This window comes from Panulirus ornatus, chromosome 72 (assembly GCF_036320965.1).
Source record: "Panulirus ornatus isolate Po-2019 chromosome 72, ASM3632096v1, whole genome shotgun sequence".
NCBI lineage: Eukaryota > Metazoa > Arthropoda > Malacostraca > Decapoda > Palinuridae > Panulirus > Panulirus ornatus.
In genome coordinates, this window is record NC_092295.1 from 12,856,474 (window position 1) to 12,881,195 (window position 24,722).

A 24,722-nucleotide genomic window follows, 5' to 3' on the forward strand; every position below is an offset into this window, starting at 1 on the left:
TAAGATAAAGATTTTCTATAATGAAATAACGTCAAGACAGCAAGAAAGATATATTCTCATTAATACTCTCCATCCCTCATAACTCATGCAAATCTATTACGCAAAGAAACAGAAAAACGTGTATGCTCAAATCAAAACAATTTGTCACTTTCTTCAGTTAATCTGATAATGAAAAATAATATACATCTAAAATATAATAGACATGCACTGAAAATGAGATAGGAGCATATACACACCTTACTCCTACTGCCAAAAGGGACAATTACTGTGGCACTATATCCTACCTCATATATATCTGGAATTACGTTGGTACAATAAGAAATCAGGTAGCTAAGCAACCTGATCAAATTTGCTCGTATAATCACAAAGTGCACATATCAAATCTAGCATCATACTACAAGAGACAAATGTATAGTGAAACTTACTTTGTACACAACACAAGCAGTCGTCAGTGTTACACAGATGCCTGACAGATTTCTCATCACTACGACAGCTATCATCACAGCGACCATCTATCGTAAGGCAGGCCTGGGTGTCTGACATACACGGGTCGGTCTCTGGAACATGTTTACAAGAACATCTTTAGAAATTCGTATCAAATTTCATATTCCCGTTACGATCGAACTATATCCACTAACGTATAATTTTCTGATTTGAATTCATGAGACTGTAAATTAATTTTAAAAGACTAAAACAATGTATTGTATGTACTATGATACTCCACCGTCTGTGAAGACCAAAAGTATTGCTACCAGTAGATTATGACGTTAAAAAATACTGACCAGGAACACAACAGAAGCAGTTGTTGGTCAGACACACACCATGGACGGGGTGCTCATCCCTGCCACACCGGTCCACACACTGGCCACTCAGCAGCTGACACACCAGTGTGCTCTTGCATGGACGGTCCACTGTCGAGAAAAAGTATATTTGAACTTTATTCCAGCTGACGAAGACTACCACACCTGCCTTACCATCATCACATCTTCTATCCTGACTACCACACCATTCCTCACCACCACCACGCTTTCCCTCCCTATTCACAACATCCTTCCTTACCACTACTCACTCCGTACCACTACCTCCCTCCCTCCCTCCCTCACAGCCAGTCCGTCCGTCCAAACTCGCTCCCTCCCTCATTATGACACCCTGAGCGGCGATACCATTGTGCAGTAGTTCCAACCCTTCTTCAGACCACATATATTGATGACACAGCCTTCACGTCCTCAAAATATTTCCATCACAGGCTGCTAGAATGATTACTGGCTACTGCGCACGGGGGTTAGTCATCGTGCGTCAGGAGACGTCAGCTTAAGAAAACAAAGAAAGAGAGACAGACCAGACAAACCCACACACACACACACACACACACACACACACACACACACACACACACACAGACCAGAATAGACAGAGAAACCTGACAATCGAGACAGACCTGACAATCGAGACAGAGGGGAGCGCCGTTCTTTTGTATGATATTGATGAAGCCAACATTTCGAGAGCGAAACCTACTTTCTCCTTTACAGAGAAATGTGAAATTCATTTTCCCACGTAGTAAACTCTAACGAACTAATAATCCGAACACTGTTTCCACGAGCCATGTGAAATTTCCATCTAAAACTGGTTCACTAACACAAATTGGAACGGGTAATGGATTGAAACGTTCCCATTACCATACAGGAAAGAAAATAGAAATAAAATTCCTCAATATATCGTTCGCACTTCACAGAAAAAAAAAAGAATTAGAGTTCCCGTGGTCTACCGATTACAAAATTATCCAACATTGAAAAATTTATTCTGTAGAGAAAAGGAACCACGACCACAATTCAGTGAGGTGTCAGCGCTCGAGTTCGTACTATGACAGTACAGAGGCTGAGGAACATATCAGTACAATTACGTCCCACGTCATGGAGCAAAAGTCACAGGACTCGGCGTGTATAGTGCCTTGATATAGCTTTTTGTAGACGTCAATCCTTCAGATATAATGGACTTTGTTTACAAGGTTACGTACGAATATAAAAATCCAGTCATGAAAATTAAGCACAGAACAATTATTTAGCGAACCCATTTTCCATACATATGACTGGCCTGGTCTTAGATATCATTAAAAGTATTGAAGACCAAGAACTGAGGAAGCAATTATGAAACTGACGAATTAAGAACAAAAAGTATTTCTTAGAACTCCTAAGCTATTGTAAATCGACATGATAATGCTGGAGATAATTCTCCAGGTTATGAAACCACTCTTGCCTGCATCTATCTTTTCCTCCAACTTCCTTGGGCGATTCCATTCCTAGTCCTCAAGTTCTCCTCCTCCTCCTCCTAGTACCGTACCTATACTTTCTTCCATATTTTCCTCGTGCATCATCAACAGTTCTCACAGCTACAGATTGAGAAGACTCGTGTTCCGTCTGAATGGTATTCCTCCTCCAGCCATGACGGAGGGTTAAGAGGGTCACATTGAGCTGGCCTATACACGTATTTTGAAACTGTTTTTGTTTCATTTCTTAAACCAGGACCAAGTTCGACCCTTACCTAAGGAAAGAGCCCCCTCTAACCTGTTCAACAACCACTCCACTCCTCACCTCCACTGCTCTCAAAGTCATCAAAATTCGTGACTTTCATTTCACTTTAAGCATCTCATTCTGTCCTTTAGTATCACTCATATGGCTTTTGTGTTAGAAGTTCTGTGATCTTTGTGAACCACTTCGAGTCCTTCTTTCTCAAAAGAATCTTTTCTCGTGGTCTTCTACATTTCTTAAAGTTGTGGAACAACTTCACCCACTAAACTTTGCTTGTCTGTCACTTGTACTTTCATATTCTCTTAAATGTTTCCTTTCCGATCGTTCCTGTGAAAGATCTTCCTCTTAAGCTATGAACAGTGCCGTACTTATGATTCTGTCCATATGTAACCCATCCTCAACCTCTCACGTCAACGGCTATACAGCACACCAACTCACTTTCTCCTCTCAGATAAAATAGATTTCTCTTACATTAAACATTTCTTAAGATTCGGACATGTTTAACACAGAATAAAAGAAGCATTTTCATTGTGAGATTAAAGTATCATACTCCTCTATGTAGGTATTACTAGTTCTTTACCCTGCTGCTGTATTCACTCTACAGCTTCCCAGTTCAACGATGCAGCAGCACAAGTCATCGACAACCATCTCCTCCACTATCCTGGAAACTCCACGTAGTAAACTATGCAAAATTTCTGACCCTATATCTGGGGTGCTATGTAGGTGCCACAACTATATTTCATGGGAGCAGATATTCTATATATATAAGGTCATTCTCCCTCAGAGTATGGAGTACTCACACTGAACCTCTGAGGGCGCCTCTTCTTCCACCCTTTCTAAGCTAAGATGGCAATCAACTTCCCTCTACTTTAAGTTCAATTCGCCTCAGACACTTTCAGCCGCCACGATGTTGCTTCCCTCTCTCTATTCCACGGTTATTTGGCCACTGCTCTCGTAAACTTCCGCTGTTTTCCCAGCTCCAATTGCTCGAACCAACTACAAACCTCCGACGACCGCTTCCCATAGTCTTTGTAAAGACCAACCACACGAGGATTGACCGTTACGATACCTTATCCTCAAGCTGTGAAATTGTCTTTTACCTTTGCCTCCTCCTATACTGAGTGGTTTTATAATTCTTGAATATCTGGGCTCAAATTACAGTAAAGCTGTAGATATGATTACTGATACGGTTTCCAATAAGGATTTCTCTGAGAAACCTCACATTTCACGTCCAAATGTACACAAATACATAGCACTGAACTCATGAATATTACCATTCATGCAAGTCTTCTGCAAGTTGGTGCAGTGGAAATCTCCACTAAATGGAATCATACATATTTTTCAAACAGATTTTCCTATCATGTCCCAGACTTGCTCAATAACTTGTCTGAAACAGAACTCATTCCACAGCCTCTCGCCTCCCCTCTGTCTAGGAGATTAAATCCTTGCCATTCATCCCAGCGTAGGCCACTAGACCAGGATATCTGCATTCTCGATTTGGGAAAGTTCCCAAACATGTCGCTGTCTCCCGCGTTAGCGAGGTTGCGTAAGGAAACAGACGAAAGAATGGCCCAACTCACTCACATACAGATGTTCATACATACACGTACACACACGCAAGTATACATACCTATACATCTCAACGTATACATATATACATACACACAGACATATACATATATACACATGTACATAATTCATACTATCTGCCTTTATTCATTCCCATCGCCACCCCGCCACACATGAATCAACAACCCCCTCCCTCCGCATCTGCGCGAGGTAGCGCTAGGAAAAGACAACGAAGACCATATTCGTTCACACTCAGTCTCTAGCTGTCATGTATAATGCACCGAAACCACAGCTCCTTTTCCACATCCAGGCCCAACAGAACTTTCCATGGTTTACCCCAGACGCTTCACATGCCCTGGTTCAATTCACTGACAGCACATCGACCCCGGTATACCACATCGTTCCAATTCACTCTCTTCCTTGCACGCCTTTCACCCTCCTGCATGTTCAGGTACCGATTACTCAAAATCTTTTTCACTCCATCTTTTCACCTCCAATTTGGTCTCCCACTTCTCGTTCCCTCCACCTTTGACACATATAACCTCTTTGTCAATCTTTCCTCACTCATTCTTTCCATGTGACCAAACCATTTCAAAACACCCTCTTCTGCTCTCTCAACCACACTCTTTTTATTATCACACATCTCTCTTACTCTATTATTACTTACACGATCAAACCACCTCACATCACATACTGTCCTCAAACATCTCATTTCCAGCACATCGCCCACGCCCAATGCCCTCCCATATAATTTCTCAGGAATACTCAACAAACTTGTACCTCTGTAATTTGAGCACTCACTTTTATCCCCTTTGCCTTTGTACAATAGCACTATGCAAGCATTCTTCCAATTCTCAGGCATCTCACCATGAATCATACATACATTAAATAACCTTACCAACCAGTTAACAATACATTCACCCCCTTTCTTAATAAATTCCACTGCAATACCATGCAACCCCGCTGCCTTGCCCACTTTCATCTTCAGCAAAGCTTTTACTACCTCTTCTCTGTTTACCAAATCATTCTCCCTAACCCTCTCACTTTGCACACCACCTCGACCAAAACACCCTATATCTGCCACTCTATCATCAAACACATTCAACAAACCTTCAAAATACTCACTTTATCTCCTCACATCACCACTACTTGACATCACCTCCCCATTAGCCCCCTTCACTGAAGTTCCCATTTGTGACCTTGTCTTACGCACCTTACCTCCATCCAAAACATCTTTTTATTCTCCCTAAAATTTAATCACACTCACCCCAACTCTAATTTGCCCTCTTTTTCACCTCTTGCACCTTTCTCTTGACCTCCTGCCTCTTTCTTTTATACACCTACCAGTCATTTGCAAAAACCGTCCAAATACATATATATATATATTTTTATTTATTTATTTATTATGCTTTGTTGCTGTCTCCCGCGTTTGCGAGGTAGCGCAAGGAAACAGACGAAAGAAATGGCCCAACCCACCCCCATACACATACATACACGTCCACACATGCAAATATACATACCTATACATCTCAATGTACACATATATATACACACACAGACATATACATATATACACATGTACATAATTCATACTGTCTGCCTTTATTTATTCCCATCGCCACCTCGCCACACACGGAATAACATATATATATAATATATATATATATATATATATATATATATATATATATATATATATATATATATATATATATATATATATATATATTTTAAGAACACGACAAGAATCAAATGCCTTGTTTAATCACGTTCAAAACTATGATCATTGTATTGACTGGAGTAATGCCATCTCTATTATTAACCGACTCCAGTACCAAGAGAAATATCATTGAATCTTCTATTACTAAATACACAAAGAATTATAATCTTAATATTAGTGAAGGTCTTTACATACTGGATAACTTTAGATAAAATTTGTGAACAATTCCCCTTCTCGTCCACCCAAATTTATGATACGCTCGTTGTCTGTCTTGGACAATCGCAAGTTTACCAAATGGCGTCCTAGCTACGTCTCTTCGTTGTATATTAACCGACTGTTATATTTCTCTCTTGTGTCTCCCCTGATGATGTGATTATTACATGAAAGAGCACTTGGGAACTAATCGTGTTTCATTTTCCCCGTGGACTCATAGGCATATATATATATATTTACTTCATCTATTATACTTTGTCGCTGTCTCCTGCGACAGCGAGGTAGCGCAAGGAAACAGACGAAATGGCCCAACCCAACCTCATACACATGTATATACATACACGTCCACACATGCACATATACATACCTATACATCTCAACGTATACCTATATAAATCCACAGACATATACATATATGCACATAATTCATACTTTCTTCCCTTATTCATTCTCGTCGCCACCCCGCCACACATGAAATGATATTCATTTACCCGTTTCAAAGTCTAATTTCATTAAACTGATGATATTGTGTATAAAACACTGTGTATTTCAATTTCATGGAGATTACTATGCTCAAAAATTTGGTATGGCAATGGGTAACCCTCTTTCACCTGTACTAAGTAATCTTTATATGGAATTTTTTGAAACAAAATTACTAAAGGATATCTTATCCTCTAATTCAGTTTGGTTTAGGTATGTAGATGATGTTCTTTGTGTTTGGCCAACAAATGAAAATTTACAAATATTTCTCCCCTTACTTAACAATTTAGTACCTTCCATCAAATTTACTGTAGAAAATGAAAATAATGTTATGATACCATTTTTAGATTGCATGATCCATAGACTAAGAAACAAGTTTAAGTTTAGCATATACAGAAAACCCACCAATGTATGCTCATATATCCATTATTACTCATCTCAACACGACAGAGTTAAATCATTATCAATTCAATCTATGTTCCTAAGGGCATTACGTATTTGTAGTCCAAAGTTTATTGATGATGAGTTTGAGAAGATATATTCTATTGGATCTAAGTTAAAGTACCCTAGATCTTTTATTGATAAATCCCTTAAGTTAGCAAAGAAATCATTTTATAGAGTTGAGCCCAAACCTCCCAATGACACCAAGAATCTTTTAGTTCTCCCTTTTAATAATAATCTCAATGCTTCCCATGTTGCTTAAATCCTTCAATGTAAATGTTGCCTTTAACAACAATAATACTATAAAGAATATTTTAATCAGGAATTCACCGGAATATTCTCTTGGATGCATCTATAAAGTACCTTGTGGAAATTGTGATAAATTTTATGTTGGTCAGACTGGTAAGGATCTTTCTATTACACTTAAGCAACATAAATATAGTATAAGAACGGGAAAAGAATCACATGCTTTGTTTAATCACGCTAAAAACTATGATCAGTTATTAACAAACTCTATTACCAAGAGAAATATCATCGAATCTTCTATTATTAAATACACAAAGAACTATAATCTTAATATTAGTGATGGTCTGTACAAATTAGATAGCTTTGTTGTTGATAATATTTATAAAATGATAAGTTTATGAACGCTCGTTGTATGTTTTGGACAATCAAATGTTTACCAAATCGCGTCCTACCTTCGTCTCTTCGATGTATATCAACTGACTGTTAAATTTCTCTCTTGTGTCTCCCCTGATGATGTGATCATTACAGGAAAGTGCACTTGGGAACTTATCGTGTTTCATTTTCCCGGTGGACTCATAGGAACATATATATATATATATATATATATATATATATATATATATATATATATATATATATATATATATATATATATATATATGGGAGCGGGGGGCTGGAAATCCTCCCCTCTCGTTTTTTTTTTTTTTTTTTTTTTTTTTTCCAAAAGAAGGAACAGAGAAGAGGTCCAGGTGAGGATATTCCCTCAAAGGCCCAGTCCTCTGTTCTTAACGCTACCTCGCTATCGCGGGATATAGCGAATAGTATGAAAAAAAAAAAAATATATATATATATATATATTGGTATACATGGGGTGTTCAGTGTTGTAAATGGAAATGGTGAAGAGCTTGTAGATTTATGTACTGAAAAAGGACTGGTGATTGGGAGTACTTGGTTTCAAAAGCGAGATATACATAAGTATACGTATGTAAGTAGGAGAGATGGCCACAGAGCGTTATTAGATTACGTGTTAATTGACAGGCGCGCGAAAGAGAGACTTTTGGATGTTAATGTGCTGAGAGGTGCAACGGGAGGGATGTCTGATCATTATCTTGTGGAGGCTAAGGTGAAGATTTGTATGGGTTTTCAGAAAAGAAGAGTGAATGTTCAGGTGAAGAGGGTGGTTAGAGTAAGTGAGCTTGGGAAGGAGACTTGTGTGAGGAAGTACCAGGAGAGACTGAGTACAGAATGGAAAAAGGCGAGAACAATGGAAGTAAGGGGAGTGGGGGAGGAATGGGATGTATTTAGGGAATCAGTGATGGATTGCGCAAAAGATGCATGTGGCATGAGAAGAGGGGGAGGTGGGTTGATTAGAAAGGGTAGTGAGTGGTGGGATGAAGAAGTAAGATTATTAGTGAAAGAGATGAGAGAGGCATTTGGACGATTTTTGCAGGGAAAAAATGCAATTGAGTGGGAGATGTGTAAAAGAAAGAGATAGGAGGTCAAGAGAAAGGTGCAAGAGGTGAAAAAGAGGGCAAATGAGAGTTGGGGTGAGAGAGTATCATTAAGTTTTAGGGAGAATAAAAAGATGTTCTTGAAGGAGGTAAATAAAGTGCGGAAGACAAGGGAGCAAATGGGAACTTCAGTGAAGGGCGCAAATGGGGAGGTGATAACAAGTAGTGGTGATGTGAGAAGGAGATGGAGTGAGTATTTTGAAGGTTTGTTGAATGTGTTTGATGATAGAGTGGCAGATATAGGGTGTTTTGGTCGAGGTGGTGTGCAAAGTGAGAGGGTTAGGGAAAATGATTTGGTAAACAGAGAAGAGGTAGTAAAAGCTTTGCGGAAGATGAAAGCCGGCAAGGCAGCAGGGTTGGATGGTATTGCAGTGGAATTTATTAAAAAAGGGGGTGACTGTATTATTGACTGGTTGGTAAGGTTATTTAATGTACGTATGACTCATGGTGAGGTGCCTGAGGATTGGCGGAATGCGTGCATAGTGCCATTGTACAAAGGCAAAGGGGATAAGAGTGAGTGCCCAAATTACAGAGGTATAAGTTTGTTGAGTATTCCTGGTAAATTATATGGGAGGTTATTGATTGAGAGGGTGAAGGCATGTACAGAGCATCAGATTGGGGAAGAGCAGTGTGGTTTCAGAAGTGGTAGAGGATGTGTGGATCAGGTGTTTGCTTTGAAGAATGTATGTGAGAAATACTTAGAAAAGCAAATGGATTTGTATGTAGCATTTATGGATCTGGAGAAGGCATATGATAGAGTTGATAGAGATGCTCTGTGGAAGGTATTAAGAATATATGGTGTGGGAGGCAAGTTGTTAGAAGCAGTGAAAAGTTTTTATCGAGGATGTAAGGCATGTGTACGTGTAGGAAGAGAGGAAATTGATTGGTTCTCAGTGAATGTAGGTTTACGGCAGGGGTGTGTGATGTCTCCATGGTTGTTTAATTTTTTTATGGATGGGGTTGTTAGGGAGGTAAATGCAAGAGTTTTGGAAAGAGGGGCAAGTATGAAGTCTGTTAGGGATGAGAGAGCTTGGGAAGTGAGTCAGTTGTTCGCTGATGATACAGCGCTGGTGGCTGATTCATGTGAGAAACTGCAGAAGCTGGTGACTGAGTTTGGTAAAGTGTGTGAAAGAAGAAAGTTAAGAGTAAATGTGAATAAGAGCAAGGTTATTAGGTACAGTAGGGTTGAGGGTCAAGTCAATTGGGAGGTAAGTTTGAATGAAGCAAAACTGGAGGAAGTAAAGTGTTTTAGATATCTGGGAGTGGATCTGGCAGGGGATAGAACCATGGAAGCGGAAGTAAATCATAGGGTGGGGGAGGGGGCGAAAATCCTGGGAGCCTTGAAGAATGTGTGGAAGTCGAGAACATTATCTCGGAAAGCAAAGATGGGTATGTTTGAAGGAATAGTGTTTCCAACAATGTTGTATGGTTGCGAGGCGTGGGCTATGGATAGAGTTGTGCGCAGGAGAATCGATGTGCTGGAAATGAGATGTTTGAGGACAATGTGTGGTGTGAGGTGGTTTGATCGAGTAAGTAACGTAAGGGTAAGAGAGATGTGTGGAAATAAAAAGAGCGTGTTTGAGAGAGGAGAAGATGGTGTTTTGAAATGGTTTGGGCACATGGAGAGAATGAGTGAGGAAAGAATGACCAAGAGGATAAATGTGTCGTAGGTGGAGGGAACGAGGAGAAGTGGGAGACCAAATTGGAGGTGGAAAGATGGAGTGAAAAAGATTTTGTGTGATCGGGGCCTGAACATGCAGGAGGGTGAAAGGAGGGCAAGGAATAGAGTGAATTGGATCGATGTATTATACCGGGGTTGACGTGCTGTCAGTGGATTGGATCGGGGCATGTGAGGCGTCTTTGGTAAATCATGGAAAGCTGTGTAGGTATGTATATTTGAGTGTGTGGACGTATGTATATACATGTGTATGGGGGTGGGTTGGGCCATTTCTTTCGTCTGTTTCCTTGCGCTTCCTCGCAAACGCGGGAGACAGCGACAAAGCAAAAAAAAAAAAAATATATATATAAGTATATATATATATATATATATATATATATATATATATATATATATATATATATATATATATATATATATATATATGTTGTCATTTATAATGCTTTGTCGCTGTCTCCTGCGGTTGTGAGGTAGCGCAAGTAAACAGACTAAAGAAATGGCCCAACCCACCCCCATACACATATATATACGTACACGTCCACACACGCAAATATACATACCTATACATCTCAATGTACACATATATATACACAGACAGACATATACATATATACACATGTACATAATTCATACTGTCTGCCTTTATTTATTCCCATATATATATTATTATATATCTAAATATGTATTTATATATATCTATTTATTTATTATACTTTGTCGCTGTCTCCCGCGTTTGCGAGGTAGCGCAAGGAAACAGACGAAAGAAATGGCCCAACCCACCCCCATACACATGTATATACATACACGTCCACACACGCAAATATACATACCTACACAGCTTTCCATGGTTTTCCCCAGACGCTTCACATGCCCTGATTCAATCCACTGACAGCACGTCAACCCCGGTATACCACATCCATCCAATGCACTCTATTCCTTACCCTCCTTTCACCCTCCTGCATGTTCAGGCCCCGATCACACAAAATCTTTTTCACTCCATCTTTCAACCTCCAATTTGGTCTCCCACTTCTCTTCGTTCCCTCCACCTCCGACACATATATCCTCTTGGTCAATCTTTCCTCACTCATTCTCTCCATGTGTCCAAACCATTTCAAAACACCCTCTACTGCTCTCTCAACCACGCTCTTTTTATTTCCACACATCTCTCTTACCCTTACGTTACTTACTCGATCAAACCACCTCACACCACACATTGTCCTCAAACATCTCATTTCCAGCACATCCATCCTCCTGCGCACAACTCTATCCATAGCCCACGCCTCGCAACCATTCAACATTGTTGGAACCACTATTCCTTCAAACATACCCATTTTTGCTTTCCGAGATAATGTTCTCGACTTCCACACATTCTTCAAGGCTCCCAGGATTTTCGCCCCCTCCCCCTCCCACCCTATGATCCACTTCCGCTTCCATGGTTCCATCCGCTGCCAGGTCCACTCCCAGATATCTAAAACACTTTACTTCCTCCAGTTTTTCTCCATTCAAACTTACCTCCCAATGGACTTGACCCTCAACCCTACTGTACCTAATTACCTTGCTTTTATTCACATTTACTCTTAACTTTCTTCTTTCACACACTTTACCAAACTCAGTCACCAGCTTCTGCAGTTTCTTACATGAATCAGCCACCAGCGCTGTATCATCAGCGAACAACAACTGACTCACTTCCCAAGCTCTCTCATCCCCAACAGACTTCATACTTGCCCCAATTTCCAAAACTCTTGCATTCACCTCCCTAACAACCCCATATATAAACAAATCAAAGAACCATGGAGACATCACACCCCCTGCCGCAAACCTACATTCACTGAGAACCAATCACTTTCCTCTCTTCCTACACGTACACATGCCTTACATCCTCGATAAAAACTTTTCACTGCTTCTAACAACTTGCCTCCCACACCATATATTCTTAATACTTTCCACAGAGCATCTCTATCAACTCTATCATATGCCTTCTCCAGATCCATAAATGCTACATACAAATCCATTTGCTTTTCTAAGTATTTCTCACATACATTCTTCAAAGCTAACACCTGATCCACACATCCTCTACCATTTCTGAAACCACACTGCTCTTCCCGAATCTGATACTCTGTACATGCCTTCACCCTCTCAATCAATAACCTCCCATATAATTTACCACGAATACTCAACAAACTTATACCTCTGTAATTTGGGCACTCACTCTTATCCCCTTTGCCTTTGTACAATGGCACTATGCACGCATTCCGCCAATCCTCAGGCACCTCACCATGAGTCATGCATACATTAAATAACCTTACCAACCAGTCAATAATACAGTCACCCCCTTTTTTAATAAATTCCACTGCAATACCATCCAAACCTGCTGCCTTGCTGGCTTTCATCTTCCGCAAAGCTTTTACTACCTCTTCTCTGTTTACCAAATCATTTTCCCTAACCCTCTCACTTTGCACACCACCTCGACCAAAACACCTTATATCTGCCAATCTATCATCAAACACATTCAACAAACCTTCAAAATACTCACTCCATCTCCTTCTCACATCACCACTACTTGTTATCACCTCCCCATTGGCGCCCTTCACTGAAGTTCCCATTTGCTCCGTTGTCTTACGCACTTTATTTACCTCCTTCCAGAACATCTTTTTATTCTCCCTAAAATTTAATGATACTCTCTCACCCCAACTCTCATTTGCCCTCTTTTTCACCTCTTGCACCTTTCTCTTGACCTCCTATCTCTTTCTTTTACACATCTCCCACTCAATTGCATTTTTTCCCTGCAAAAATCGTCCAAATGCCTCTCTCTCTTCTCTTTCACTAATAATCTTACTTCTTCATCCCACCACTCACTACCCTTTCTAATCAACCCACCTCCCACTCTTCCCACTCTGGTGAAGAGCTTGTAGAGTTATGTGCTGAAAAAGGACTGATGATTGGGAATACCTGGTTTAAAAAGCGAGATATACATAAGTATACTTATGTAAGTAGGAGAGATGGCCAGAGAGCGTTATTGGATTACGTGTTAATTGACAGGCGTGCGAAAGAGAGACTTTTGGATGTTAATAAGCTGAGAGGTGGAACTGGAGGGATGTCTGATCATTATCTTGTGGAGGCTAAGGTGAAGATTAGTATGGGTTTTCAGAAAAGAAGAGTGAATGTTGGGGTGAAGAAGGTGGTGAGAGTAAGTGAGCTTGGGAAGGAGACCTGTGTGGGGAAGTACCAGGAGAGACTGTGTACAGAATGGAAAAAGGTGAGAACAATGGAAGTAAGGGGAGTGGGGGAGGAATGGGATGTATTTAGGGAATCAGTGATGGATTGCGCAAAAGATGCTTGTGGCATGAGAAGAGTGGGAGGTGGGCTGTTTAGAAAGGGTAGTGAGTGGTGGGATGAAGAAGTAAGAGTATTAGTGAAAGAGAAGAGAGAGGCATTTGGACGATGTTTGCAGGGAAAAAATGCAATTGAGTGGGAGAAGTATAAAAGAAAGAGACAGGAGGTCAAGAGAAAGGTGCAAGAGGTGAAAAAAAGGGCAAATGAGAGTTGGGGTGAGAGACTATCAGTAAATTTTAGGGAGAATAAAAAGATGTTCTGGAAGGAGGTAAATAGGGTGCGTAAGACAAGGGAGCAAATGGGAGCTTCAGTGAAGGGCGTAAATGGGGAGGTGATAACAAGTAGCGGTGATGTGAGAAGGAGATGGAATGAGTATTTTGAAGGTTTGTTGAATGTGTCTGATGACAGAGTGGCAGATATAGGGTGTTTTAGTCGAGGTGGTGTGCAAAGTGAGAGGGTTAGGGAAAATGATTTGGTAAACAGAGAAGAGGTAGTAAAAGCTTTGCGGAAGATGAAAGCCGGCAAGGCAGCAGGTTTGGATGGTATTGCAGTGGAATTTATTAAGAAAGGGGGTGACTGTATTGTTGACTGGTTGGTAAGGTTATTTAATGTATGTATGACTCATGGTGAGGTGCCTGAGGATTGGCGGAATGCGTGCATAGTGCCATTGTACAAAGGCAAAGGGGATAAGAGTGAGTGCTCAAATTACAGAGGTATAAGTTTGTTGAGTATTCCTGGTAAATTATTTGGGAGGGTATTGATTGAGAGGGTGAAGGCATGTACAGAGCATCAGATTGGGGAAGAGCAGTGTGGTTTCAGAAGTGGTAGAGGATGTGTGGATCAGGTGTTTGCTTTGAAGAATGTATGTGAGAAATACTTAGAAAAGCAAATGGATTTGTATGTAGCATTTATGGATCTGGAGAAGGCATATGATAGAGTTGATAGAGATGCTCTGTGGAAGGTATTAAGAATATATGGTGTGGGAGGCAAGTTGTTAGAAGCAGTGAAAAGTTTTTATCGAGGATGTAAGGCATGTGTACGTGTAGGAAGAGAGGAAAGTGATTGGTTCTCAGTGAATGTAGGTTTGCGGCAGGGGTGTGTGATGTCTCCATGGTTGTTTAATTTGTTTATGGATGGGGTTGTAAGGGAGGTAAATGCAAGAGTCCTGGAAAGAGGGGCAAGTATGAAGTCTGTTGGGGATGAGAGAGCTTGGGAAGTGAGTCAGTTGTTGTTCGCTGATGATACAGCGCTGGTGGCTGATTCATGTGAGAAACTGCAGAAGCTGGTGACTGAGTTTGGTAAAGTGTGTGGAAGAAGAAAGTTGAGAGTAAATGTGAATAAGAGCAAGGTTATTAGGTACAGTAGGGGTGAGGGTCAAGTCAATTGGGAGGTGAGTTTGAATGGAGAAAAACTGGAGGAAGTGAAGTGTTTTAGATATCTGGGAGTGGATCTGTCAGCGGATGGAACCATGGAAGCGGAAGTGGATCATAGGGTGGGGGAGGGGGCGAAAATTTTGGGAGCCTTGAAAAATGTGTGGAAGTCGAGAACATTATCTCGGAAAGCAAAAATGGGTATGTTTGAGGGAATAGTGGTTCCAACAATGTTGTATGGTTGCGAGGCTTGGGCTATGGATAGAGATGTGCGCAGGAGGATGGATGTGCTGGAAATGAGATGTTTGAGGACAATGTGTGGTGTGAGGTGGTTTGATCGAGTAAGTAACGTAAGGGTAAGAGAGATGTGTGGAAATAAAAAGAGCGTGGTTGAGAGAGCAGAAGAGGGTGTTTTGAAATGGTTTGGGCACATGGAGAGAATGAGTGAGGAGAGATTGACCAAGAGGATATATGTGTCGGAGGTGGAGGGAACGAGGAGAAGAGGGAGACCAAATTGGAGGTTGAAAGATGGAGTGAAAAAGATTTTGTGTGATCGGGGCCTGAACATGCAGGAGGGTGAAAGGAGGGCAAGAAATAGAGTGAATTGGAGTCATGTGGTATACAGGGGTTGACGTGCTGTCAGTGGATTGAAGCAAGGCATGTGAAGCGTCTGGGGTAAACCATGGAAAGCTGTGTAGGTATGTATATTTGCGTGTGTGGACGTGTGTATGTACATGTGTATGGGGGGGGGGTTGGGCCATTTCTTTCGTCTGTTTCCTTGCGCTACCTCGCAAACGCGGGAGACAGCGACAAAGTATAAAAAAAAAAAAAAAAAAAAAATATATATATATATGTATATATATATACGTTGAGATGTATAGGCATGTGTATGTGCGTGTGTGGACGTGTATGTATATACATGTGTATGTGAGTGGGTTGGGCCATTCTTTCGTCTGTTTCCTTGCGCTACCTCGCTAACGCGGTAGACGGCGACAGAGTATAATAAATGAATATAAATGAATATATATACATATATATTCCCCAGTAGCAGTGACCTCAACGTGTCTCTCCTTACCCTAAAGGAAATATCTAATAAAATTTCCCAACGAGAAATTCTATCGTTCGGGGATCAAGGAAAATTTTGCTCTTAATGGAAAGCCATCATTTCACTGCATCACGAAATCCCCCAGAGAATCGTGGAAGCTGATATTGGTCCAGGTTACGATATTATGCACTTAGGATAATTGGACCTTTGCACCACCTGCAGACATCCTGTAATTTTAGTTACAAGTTGGTGTCCAAATTCTGCTAATCTTATTGGACTTCTGAGGTGTAGCAGTTAGCGTTCCCGACTGTGACGCATTTACGGTGGCCGCCCAGGGTCGAGCGTATAGGGTCAAATCATGGTTGCGGCAGTTGGTCCACAGTCAACCCAGCTGTTCACCCACTCATGGGGGTTGGTCGATAAAATGGGTACCTGGCTCAGGCTTGGGTTTATATGTATATAGGTTTAATTGGATGGCCTTGATTAAGACCTCAGTGGCCCGTGGTCTTGAATGAAACTATTAAATCTTCACATCAGTCAATATTACTTGTACCGGGAAGTAATCTATGTAATCTACAGTCATCCAAAACTACAGACACTGTACCTGTGATACACTGTTTACCACATCCAGCCACCAGGCAACACTGGTCTCCCGCGGGGCATTCCTCATCTCTCTGACATTGGTCGTGGTGGAGGCCAACACAGTCACGACTCAAACTGGACGGATCTGGACACTCTTCTCTGGAATCCAAGATTGTGGTATTGGTCATAAAGTTCTCACAGGATCAAGACTATGTATACGATGCTATACAGTTTCTAGACCTAACACCATCTAGGATGGACTTGTGCAAGAAATACGCCTCAGATCCTCTCAATCCTATGCTATTCATTTCACTCCATAGTCAAACATTATCGCTTCCTGACTTGTTCTTTAAGCTAACATTTTCTCCTCAGTTCTGAAATTTGCAGCAGGAAAAAAGGACATGGTGAAGTGCATCAACAAAAATCTATCTTACCTAAATCTCGAAATCAACCATTTTCTTACAGATTAATATCAAGGAATTGCACTTCATTCTGCAAAAAGAAACATTTGAAATAACCATATGCTCTACTGTCCAGGAAACTTTACATTCTGCACAATAAGTATGAAAAACACCTAGTATTCTGTCCACAATAATAGTTTTCCTGCCAAGTGCTTTTTCAGCTCAATGCAGTCTTCATTCACTTCAGTACTCGCATATCCGAGATGGTTCTTCTCCAATCTCCTTTTTATAGAATTAGAATAGTTTCCATTCATACCTCAATTTTTCAAACATTCTTTTCGATCAACGCATTTTGTTTCGAAGGAATTATTTTAGCCGCTGCTCCCCTGAGCTTTGTTTGTGCGTGTATTTCAGTCACTATTGCCTGGACCCGCCTTACTCAAGTGGCTGCAGTTTCCAGTAGTTTGTGTGTGGAGATCAGCAACACGAGTGCTAACCATTATAATACCTCCTCAGTCCCTTGAACAGTGAAACTGAGGATTTCTTTCTTCTCCTTACCTAAAACCTTTTTTTTTTTTTTTTTTTTTTATACCTCGTCGCTGTCTCCCGCGTTTGCGAGGTAGCGCAAGGAAACACACGAAAGAAATGGCCCAACCCCCCCCCCCATACACATGCACATACATACGTCCACACACGCAAATATACATACCTACACAGCTTTCCATGGTTTACCCCGGACGCTTCACATGCCTTGATTCAATCCACTGACAGCACGTCAACCCCTGTATACCACATCGCTCCAATTCACTCTATTCCTTGCCCTCCTTTCACCCTCCTGCATGTTCAGGCCCCGATCACACAAAATCCTTTTCACTCCATCTTTCCACCTCCAATTTGGTCTCCCTCTTCTCCTCGTTCCCTCCACCTCCGACACATATATCCTCTTGGTCAATCTTTCCTCACTCATTCTCTCCATGTGCCCAAACCACTTCAAAACACCCTCTTCTGCTCTCTCAACCACGCTCTTTTTATTTCCACACATCTCTCTTACCCTTACGTTACTTACTCGATCAAACCACCTCACACCACACATTGTCCTCAAACATCTCATTTCCAGCACATCCATCCTCCTGCGCACAACTCTATCCATAGCCCACGCCTCGCAACCATACAACATTGTTGGAACCACTATTCCTTCAAACATACCCATTTTTGCTTTCCGGGATAATGTTCTCGACTTCCACACATTTTTCAAGGCTCCCAAAATTTTTGCCCCCTCCCCCACCCTATGATCCACTTCCGCTTCCATGGTTCCATCCGCTGACAGATCCACTCCCAGATATCTAAAACACTTCACTTCCTCCAGTTTTTCTCCATTCAAACTCACCTCCCAATTGACTTGACCCTCAACCCTACTGTACCTAATAACCTTGCTCTTATTCACATTTACTCTTAACTTTCTTCTTCCACACACTTTACCAAACTCCGTCACCAGCTTCTGCAGTTTCTCACATGAATCCGCCACCAGCGCTGTATCATCAGCGAACAACAACTGACTCACTTCCCAAGCTCTCTCATCCCCAACAGACTTCATACTTGCCCCTCTTTCCAAGACTCTTGCATTTACCTCCCTAACAACCCCATCCATAAACAAATTAAACAACCATGGAGACATCACACACCCCTGCCGCAAACCTACATTCACTGAGAACCAATCACTTTCCTCTCTTCCTACACGTACACATGCCTTACATCCTCGATAAAAACTTTTCACTGCTTCTAACAACTTGCCTCCCACACCATATATTCTTAATACCTTCCACAGAGCATCTCTATCAACTCTATCATATGCCTTCTCCAGATCCATAAATGCTACATACAAATCCATTTGCTTTTCTAAGTATTTCTCACATACATTCTTCAAAGCAAACACCTGATCCACACATCCTCTACCACTTCTGAAACCACACTGCTCTTCCCCAATCTGATGCTCTGTACATGCCTTCACCCTCTCAATCAATACCCTCCCATATAATTTACCAGGAATACTCAACAAACTTATACCTCTGTAATTTGAGCACTCACTCTTATCCCCTTTGCCTTTGTACAATGGCACTATGCACGCATTCCGCCAATCCTCAGGCACCTCACCATGAGTCATACATACATTAAATAACCTTACCAACCAGTCAACAATACAGTCACCCCCTTTTTTAATAAATTCCACTGCAATACCATCCAAACCTGCTGCCTTGCCGGCTTTCATCTTCCGCAAAGCTTTTACTACCTCTTCTCTGTTTACCAAATCATTTTCCCTAACCCTCTCACTTTGCACACCACCTCGACCCAAACACCCTATATCTGCCACTCTGTCATCAGACACATTCAACAAACCTTCAAAATACTCATTCCATCTCCTTCTCACATCACCACTACTTGTTATCACCTCCCCATTTACGCCCTTCACTGAAGTTCCCATTTGCTCCCTTGTCTTACGCACCCTATTTACCTCCTTCCAGAACATCTTTTTATTCTCCCTAAAATTTACTGATAGTCTCTATCCCGTTTCCTATATTACTATTTTCCTAACAGCAGTCGATGTGTGGACGAGCAGGGTAAGGAGAGAGAGGCAGGAGAGGAGTGGTTGGACCCGACCCGACCTATAACCTTTATGCCATTAAATTTTAGAAAAGGCAAGTATATAAACGCCTAAATAACTTGTTTCCATTCTTCTCACTCTTCCTTCATGATGGAACCATGTCTGTTGCTCTATATATGTTAAGAGCAACATGTATGAAAATGATATACGTAAGGCACAGCTCTCAATCAACATTTGGCTCAACTTGCCAAGAGCAGACCTACAAAATCTTACCAGTTAGACAAGTACTCAAAAGTCCTTTTGGCCTTCAGCTACAATAGATAGATAGCTATAGCTAGATTATATTGACCACAGAGATACATGCCTAAGAATATAGACATATATTATGGTCCACGATTAAAATCTTGAACAGCAAAACAACTTGTATCATCGTACTTACGGGCAGTTCCAGACTGGACAACATTTCCCAGGCTTCTTCTGCAGGTAGCAATCTGGACCAGGTGGCAGCGCCGGACGACAGGCAATCTCTGTGGTCTGTATGCCTTCATCAGTACACATGTGATCCTTGCAGGCATCAGTCGGGTCCAACCACTCCTCTCCTGCCTCTCTCTCCTTACCCTGCTCGTCCACACATCGACTGTTGTTAGGAGAATAGTAATATAGGAAACGGGATAACTTCATATTTCGAACCACAAACACCCTGTTTGCAGCGACCAATGAGGGATGTAGGTTTAAGGTACAAAGATGAGGAATGTGTGGTGTATCCTTCCAACGTTTCTAAATGTGTGGTAGATAATATATTGATACAAGGAACTTTACAGTTTTGTTAGAGTGAAACTTTTGGTGCAAATAGGAGTAGAATTTGCGAACAGATGTGTCGAGTCTTAAGATCTATACTTAAAGGCCACAGTCCATGCAAGTGATGCAATCTAGTTCCTGATAAGATGAATTTCCTCTGGTGTTGGATCCTGTACATAAACAAGTTGTGATCCCGGCGATATAAAGACTAGAATCATCTGTGAAGGTGAGGAGATCCGATCCCTTATTGGTGCACCTGGTTACCATGTTTACTGGTGAAAGTTTTCACGGAGGACGTACGCTAGCAAGCCCAGAGGTCATGGTCTGGAAATTTTAACAACCGTTAACGCATGGGAAAACAATTACGAAGAAAGTATAGAACACTGTTTTAGATATAGATATAGTGAAATTTCTATAAAGACTGAAGTAAAGGCGAAATCAATCTCCAAACATTTTGCAGATAACAGATTATACATCAGTTAATCGTGTCGCACCATATAGATGAGATTCAAACTCTTCTGTTTCGTCCATGCAAGGGATTCGTTCATGTATTCTCGACGTACTCTAACGTATAAACGATGGTACAATTTCCTCAAATCTTGTATGTAGTTACTCCATCTTCAACTCAGTTCAAGAGTTTTTGATTCAGTTATACTTCTACAACCTAAGTTATCCTTAATGGTCTTGAATACTCAAAAGTGAAGGAGTTTGGAGGACAGTGTACACGAGAGTTCTTGCTGCCATCTCCATACGTAGCAGCAATCCTCCTGGACCAGTCTACATCCACGGTGAGGTTGAGATGTGAGCAGAGGACACTCTACACGAGAGCTCTTGATGCCATCTTTGGTGCACTGCGAGAGTATGCAGGGGTCGTCCTGGTCCTCCCACCACTCTCCAACCTCATGATGTACTCCATTGTCGTCCACACAACCTCTGGAAAGGTCATGGCTGCAACCGAGGATAGAACACAGATGCCGAGGGCTTTACCATTTATTAACTATATAAAGTGATGCAACTTACCATCTAACAACACTTGCATGAGTTTCTCAAAACATCGAGATCGAAGCGCTTTGATTTCTCGTTATAAAATGTTGATATGTTCAGCATCGATCTATATAATGCAAGGCCTCTGTTGGTTTACTCTGTTGGTTTACTCTGTATTACCTCCTCAACCGATATAAAACGCCACCTTACATGGTGTAACGTATCTTCCACACTCCTCAACTGAACATGTTCGTTAAACTCGTATGTAACAGATTTAACCGTCAGTGTATGAAAAGAATTTTTTCTTCATACATAATCGCCATTTCCCGCGTTGGCGAGGTAGCATTAAGAACAGAGGACTGAGCCTTAGAGGGAATATCCTCACTTGACCCCCTCCTCTGTTCCTTTTTAAAAAATTGAAAACAAGAGGGGAGGATTTCCAGCCCCCGTTCTCTCCTCTTTTAGTCTCCTTCTTAGATACGCAAGGAATACGTGGGAAGTATTCTTTCTCCCCCATCCCAAGGGAGGATAAACAGCTTCGTTGACTGTGGACAGACAGCCGCTACCGGGATTCGAACCTATGCCATTGACCTCGCAAATGTATGACAGTCAGCAATGCCAGACTGTCTGGGTTCACGTGTATATAATTCATGGCATCTGGAAATAAATGCAGACTATAGACGCATTAACAACACTCGCTACCCATCTATAATATACATGCAAGTGTAATCCTATCCAGACAGGAAGGGTGTGGACGCCTGTGTATAGATGCTCAAACAATGGGAGATCACCCTTACAGTCCTTACGGAAAAATAATGCAAACTCTACTCTCAGAGCGACGCAGACCTTTAACACTATGGAATCAAATGTTGTAAGTATCCGTAGACCAAGAGAAAACAACCGGAAGTTTCCAAACTCTTCCAGAATCTCAAGTCTGCAAAATGTTTTGTCCTTCATGATATAAAAATCTGATTGTGCCTAAGGTAAGTATCTAATTCACTAAACTTTTATCATTTCTTGAATATGGCCAAGGTTTTGGAGTTTTCTTCTTCTGCGCCATCGCCCTCAAGATGTACAAGAATGCAAAATGAATTCTAATTTATGTAACAAAATTCTGTATCATTTAGAATCTTAGCAAGCACACTATCATGCAGCAGCTGCGCTGGTAAAAATCTAAACTTTACGAAAAATGATCTACAGACGAACAATTTTTAAGTATCTAAGCTTTTCCACAAACTATGAAGGTTGGCTTCAAATTATTTTGGGGGTTGAAAGACTCGCTACCTGGCCATGGAAGCTCCTGGAATTGAAAGCAACATTGATTTAACAAACAATACCTCCACATCACCAAGTGGTACAATACCTCCACATCAAGTAGTACAATACCTCCACATCATCAAGTGGTACAATACCTCCACATCATCAAGTGGTACAATACCTCCACATCACCAAGTGGTACAATACCTCCACATCACCAAGTGGTACAATACCTCCACATCACCAAGTGGTACAACACCTCCACATCACCAAGTGGTACAATACCTCCACATCACCAAGTGGTACAATACCTCCACATCACCAAGTGGTACAATACCTCCACATCACCAGGTGGTACAATACCTCCACATCACCAGGTGGTACAATACCTCCACATCACCAGGTGGTACAATACCTCCACATCACCAGGTGGTACAATACCTCCACATCACCAAGTGGTACAATACCTCCACATCACCAAGTGGCACAATACCTCCACATCACCAAGTGGCACAATACCTCCATATCACCAAGTGGCACAATACCTCCACATCACCAAGTGGTACGATACCTCCACATCACCAAGTGGTACAATATCTCCACATCAACAGGTGGTACAATACCTCCAAATCACCAGGTGGTACAATACCTCCAAATCACCTGGTGGTACAATACCTCCACATCACCAAGTGGTACAATATCTCCACATTACCAGGTGGTACAATACCTCCGCATCACCTGGTGGTACAATATCTCCACATCACCAAGTGGTACAATACCTCCACATCACTAGGTGGTACAATATCTCCACACCACGAAGTGGTACAACAGTTAAACCACATTCAAATCCTAGTGCATCCTTTCTCGGCCGATGTTAATTTCCTGCCTTGACCTTACGTTACCCAGTTAGTTAAACTATTATTTATGATATTGTATATCACAGGTGACGTGTTATGCCAGACAAGTTAAATAATCGCAAACTTGTTTACATATCGCTCAGAGAGAGAGAGTTATGGAGTGTTGTAGTTTGCAATGTTGTGATAAAAGAATGCAAAAGTTTTATATATATATATATATGTGTATGTGGGTGGGTTGGGCCATTTCTTTCGTCTGTTTCCTTGCGCTACCTCGCAAACGCGGAAGACAGCGATAAAGCAAAACAATAATAATAATAATAATAAATGTATATATATATATAAGCTTTCGAGACAACGAAGCTAAATTGCCAGCAATGACTGGTATGTGTTTTGTCTACATATTATTAGTCTGGATAATGGTACAGCGCCAGGTCAACACAGCAAGGCTTCATGTATCAACCCACAACCATCACTGCCAACGTTACAAAGGGCGTCTTACTGACCAAGACAGTGTTACCAGCAGCACTATTATCCTCACCCTTTGAGATCTTGAGAGTTGTGGTATAACACGTATTATTGATTGGATGTAAACTGTAGAATGGTTCGGATGTAAACTGTAGGATGGTCGGGATGTATACTGTAGGATGCTCCGGATTTAAACTGTAGGATAGTCGGGTTGTATACTGTGGGATGGTCTGAATTTAAACTATAGGATGGACCGGATGTAAACTGTAGGATAGTCTGGATGTAAACTGTAGGATAGTCTGGATGTAAACTGTAGGATAGTCTGGATGTAAACTGTAGGATAGTCTGGATGTAAACTGTAGGATAGTCTGGATGTAAACTGTAGGATAGTCTGGATGTAAACTGTAGGATGGACCGGATGTAAACTGTAGGATGGACCGGATGTAAACTGCAGGATAGTCGATGTAAACTGTAGGATAGTCTGGATGTAAACTGTAGGATGGACCGGATGTAAACTGTAGGATGGACCGGATGTAAACTGTAGGATAGTCTGGATGTAAACTGTAGGATGTCTGGATGTAAACTGTAGGATAGTCTGGATGTAAACTGTAGGATGGTCCGTCAAGTTAGGGCTGGACGCAACTGAAT

The 24,722-nt window shown here is 41.3% G+C and overlaps 1 protein-coding gene across 4 annotated transcripts in view; it reads right to left on the reverse strand.

The window, feature by feature from the left end:
* Nucleotides 1-24,722, reverse strand: part of LOC139748061 (uncharacterized) — a 96,764-nt gene that overhangs the window by 31,687 nt on the left and 40,355 nt on the right. For 3 of the 4 annotated variants that reach the window (XM_071660648.1, XM_071660647.1, XM_071660645.1), the window contains exons 10-13: nucleotides 20,153-20,353; nucleotides 16,736-16,872; nucleotides 783-911; nucleotides 426-557 (exon numbers count right to left, since the gene is read on the reverse strand). In XM_071660648.1, the coding sequence (XP_071516749.1) occupies nucleotides 426-557; nucleotides 783-911; nucleotides 16,736-16,872; nucleotides 20,153-20,353 (599 nt within the window). The remainder of the gene's footprint in view (nucleotides 1-425; nucleotides 558-782; nucleotides 912-16,735; nucleotides 16,873-20,152; nucleotides 20,354-24,722) is intronic. The other variant, XM_071660646.1, reaches the window with a different exon arrangement.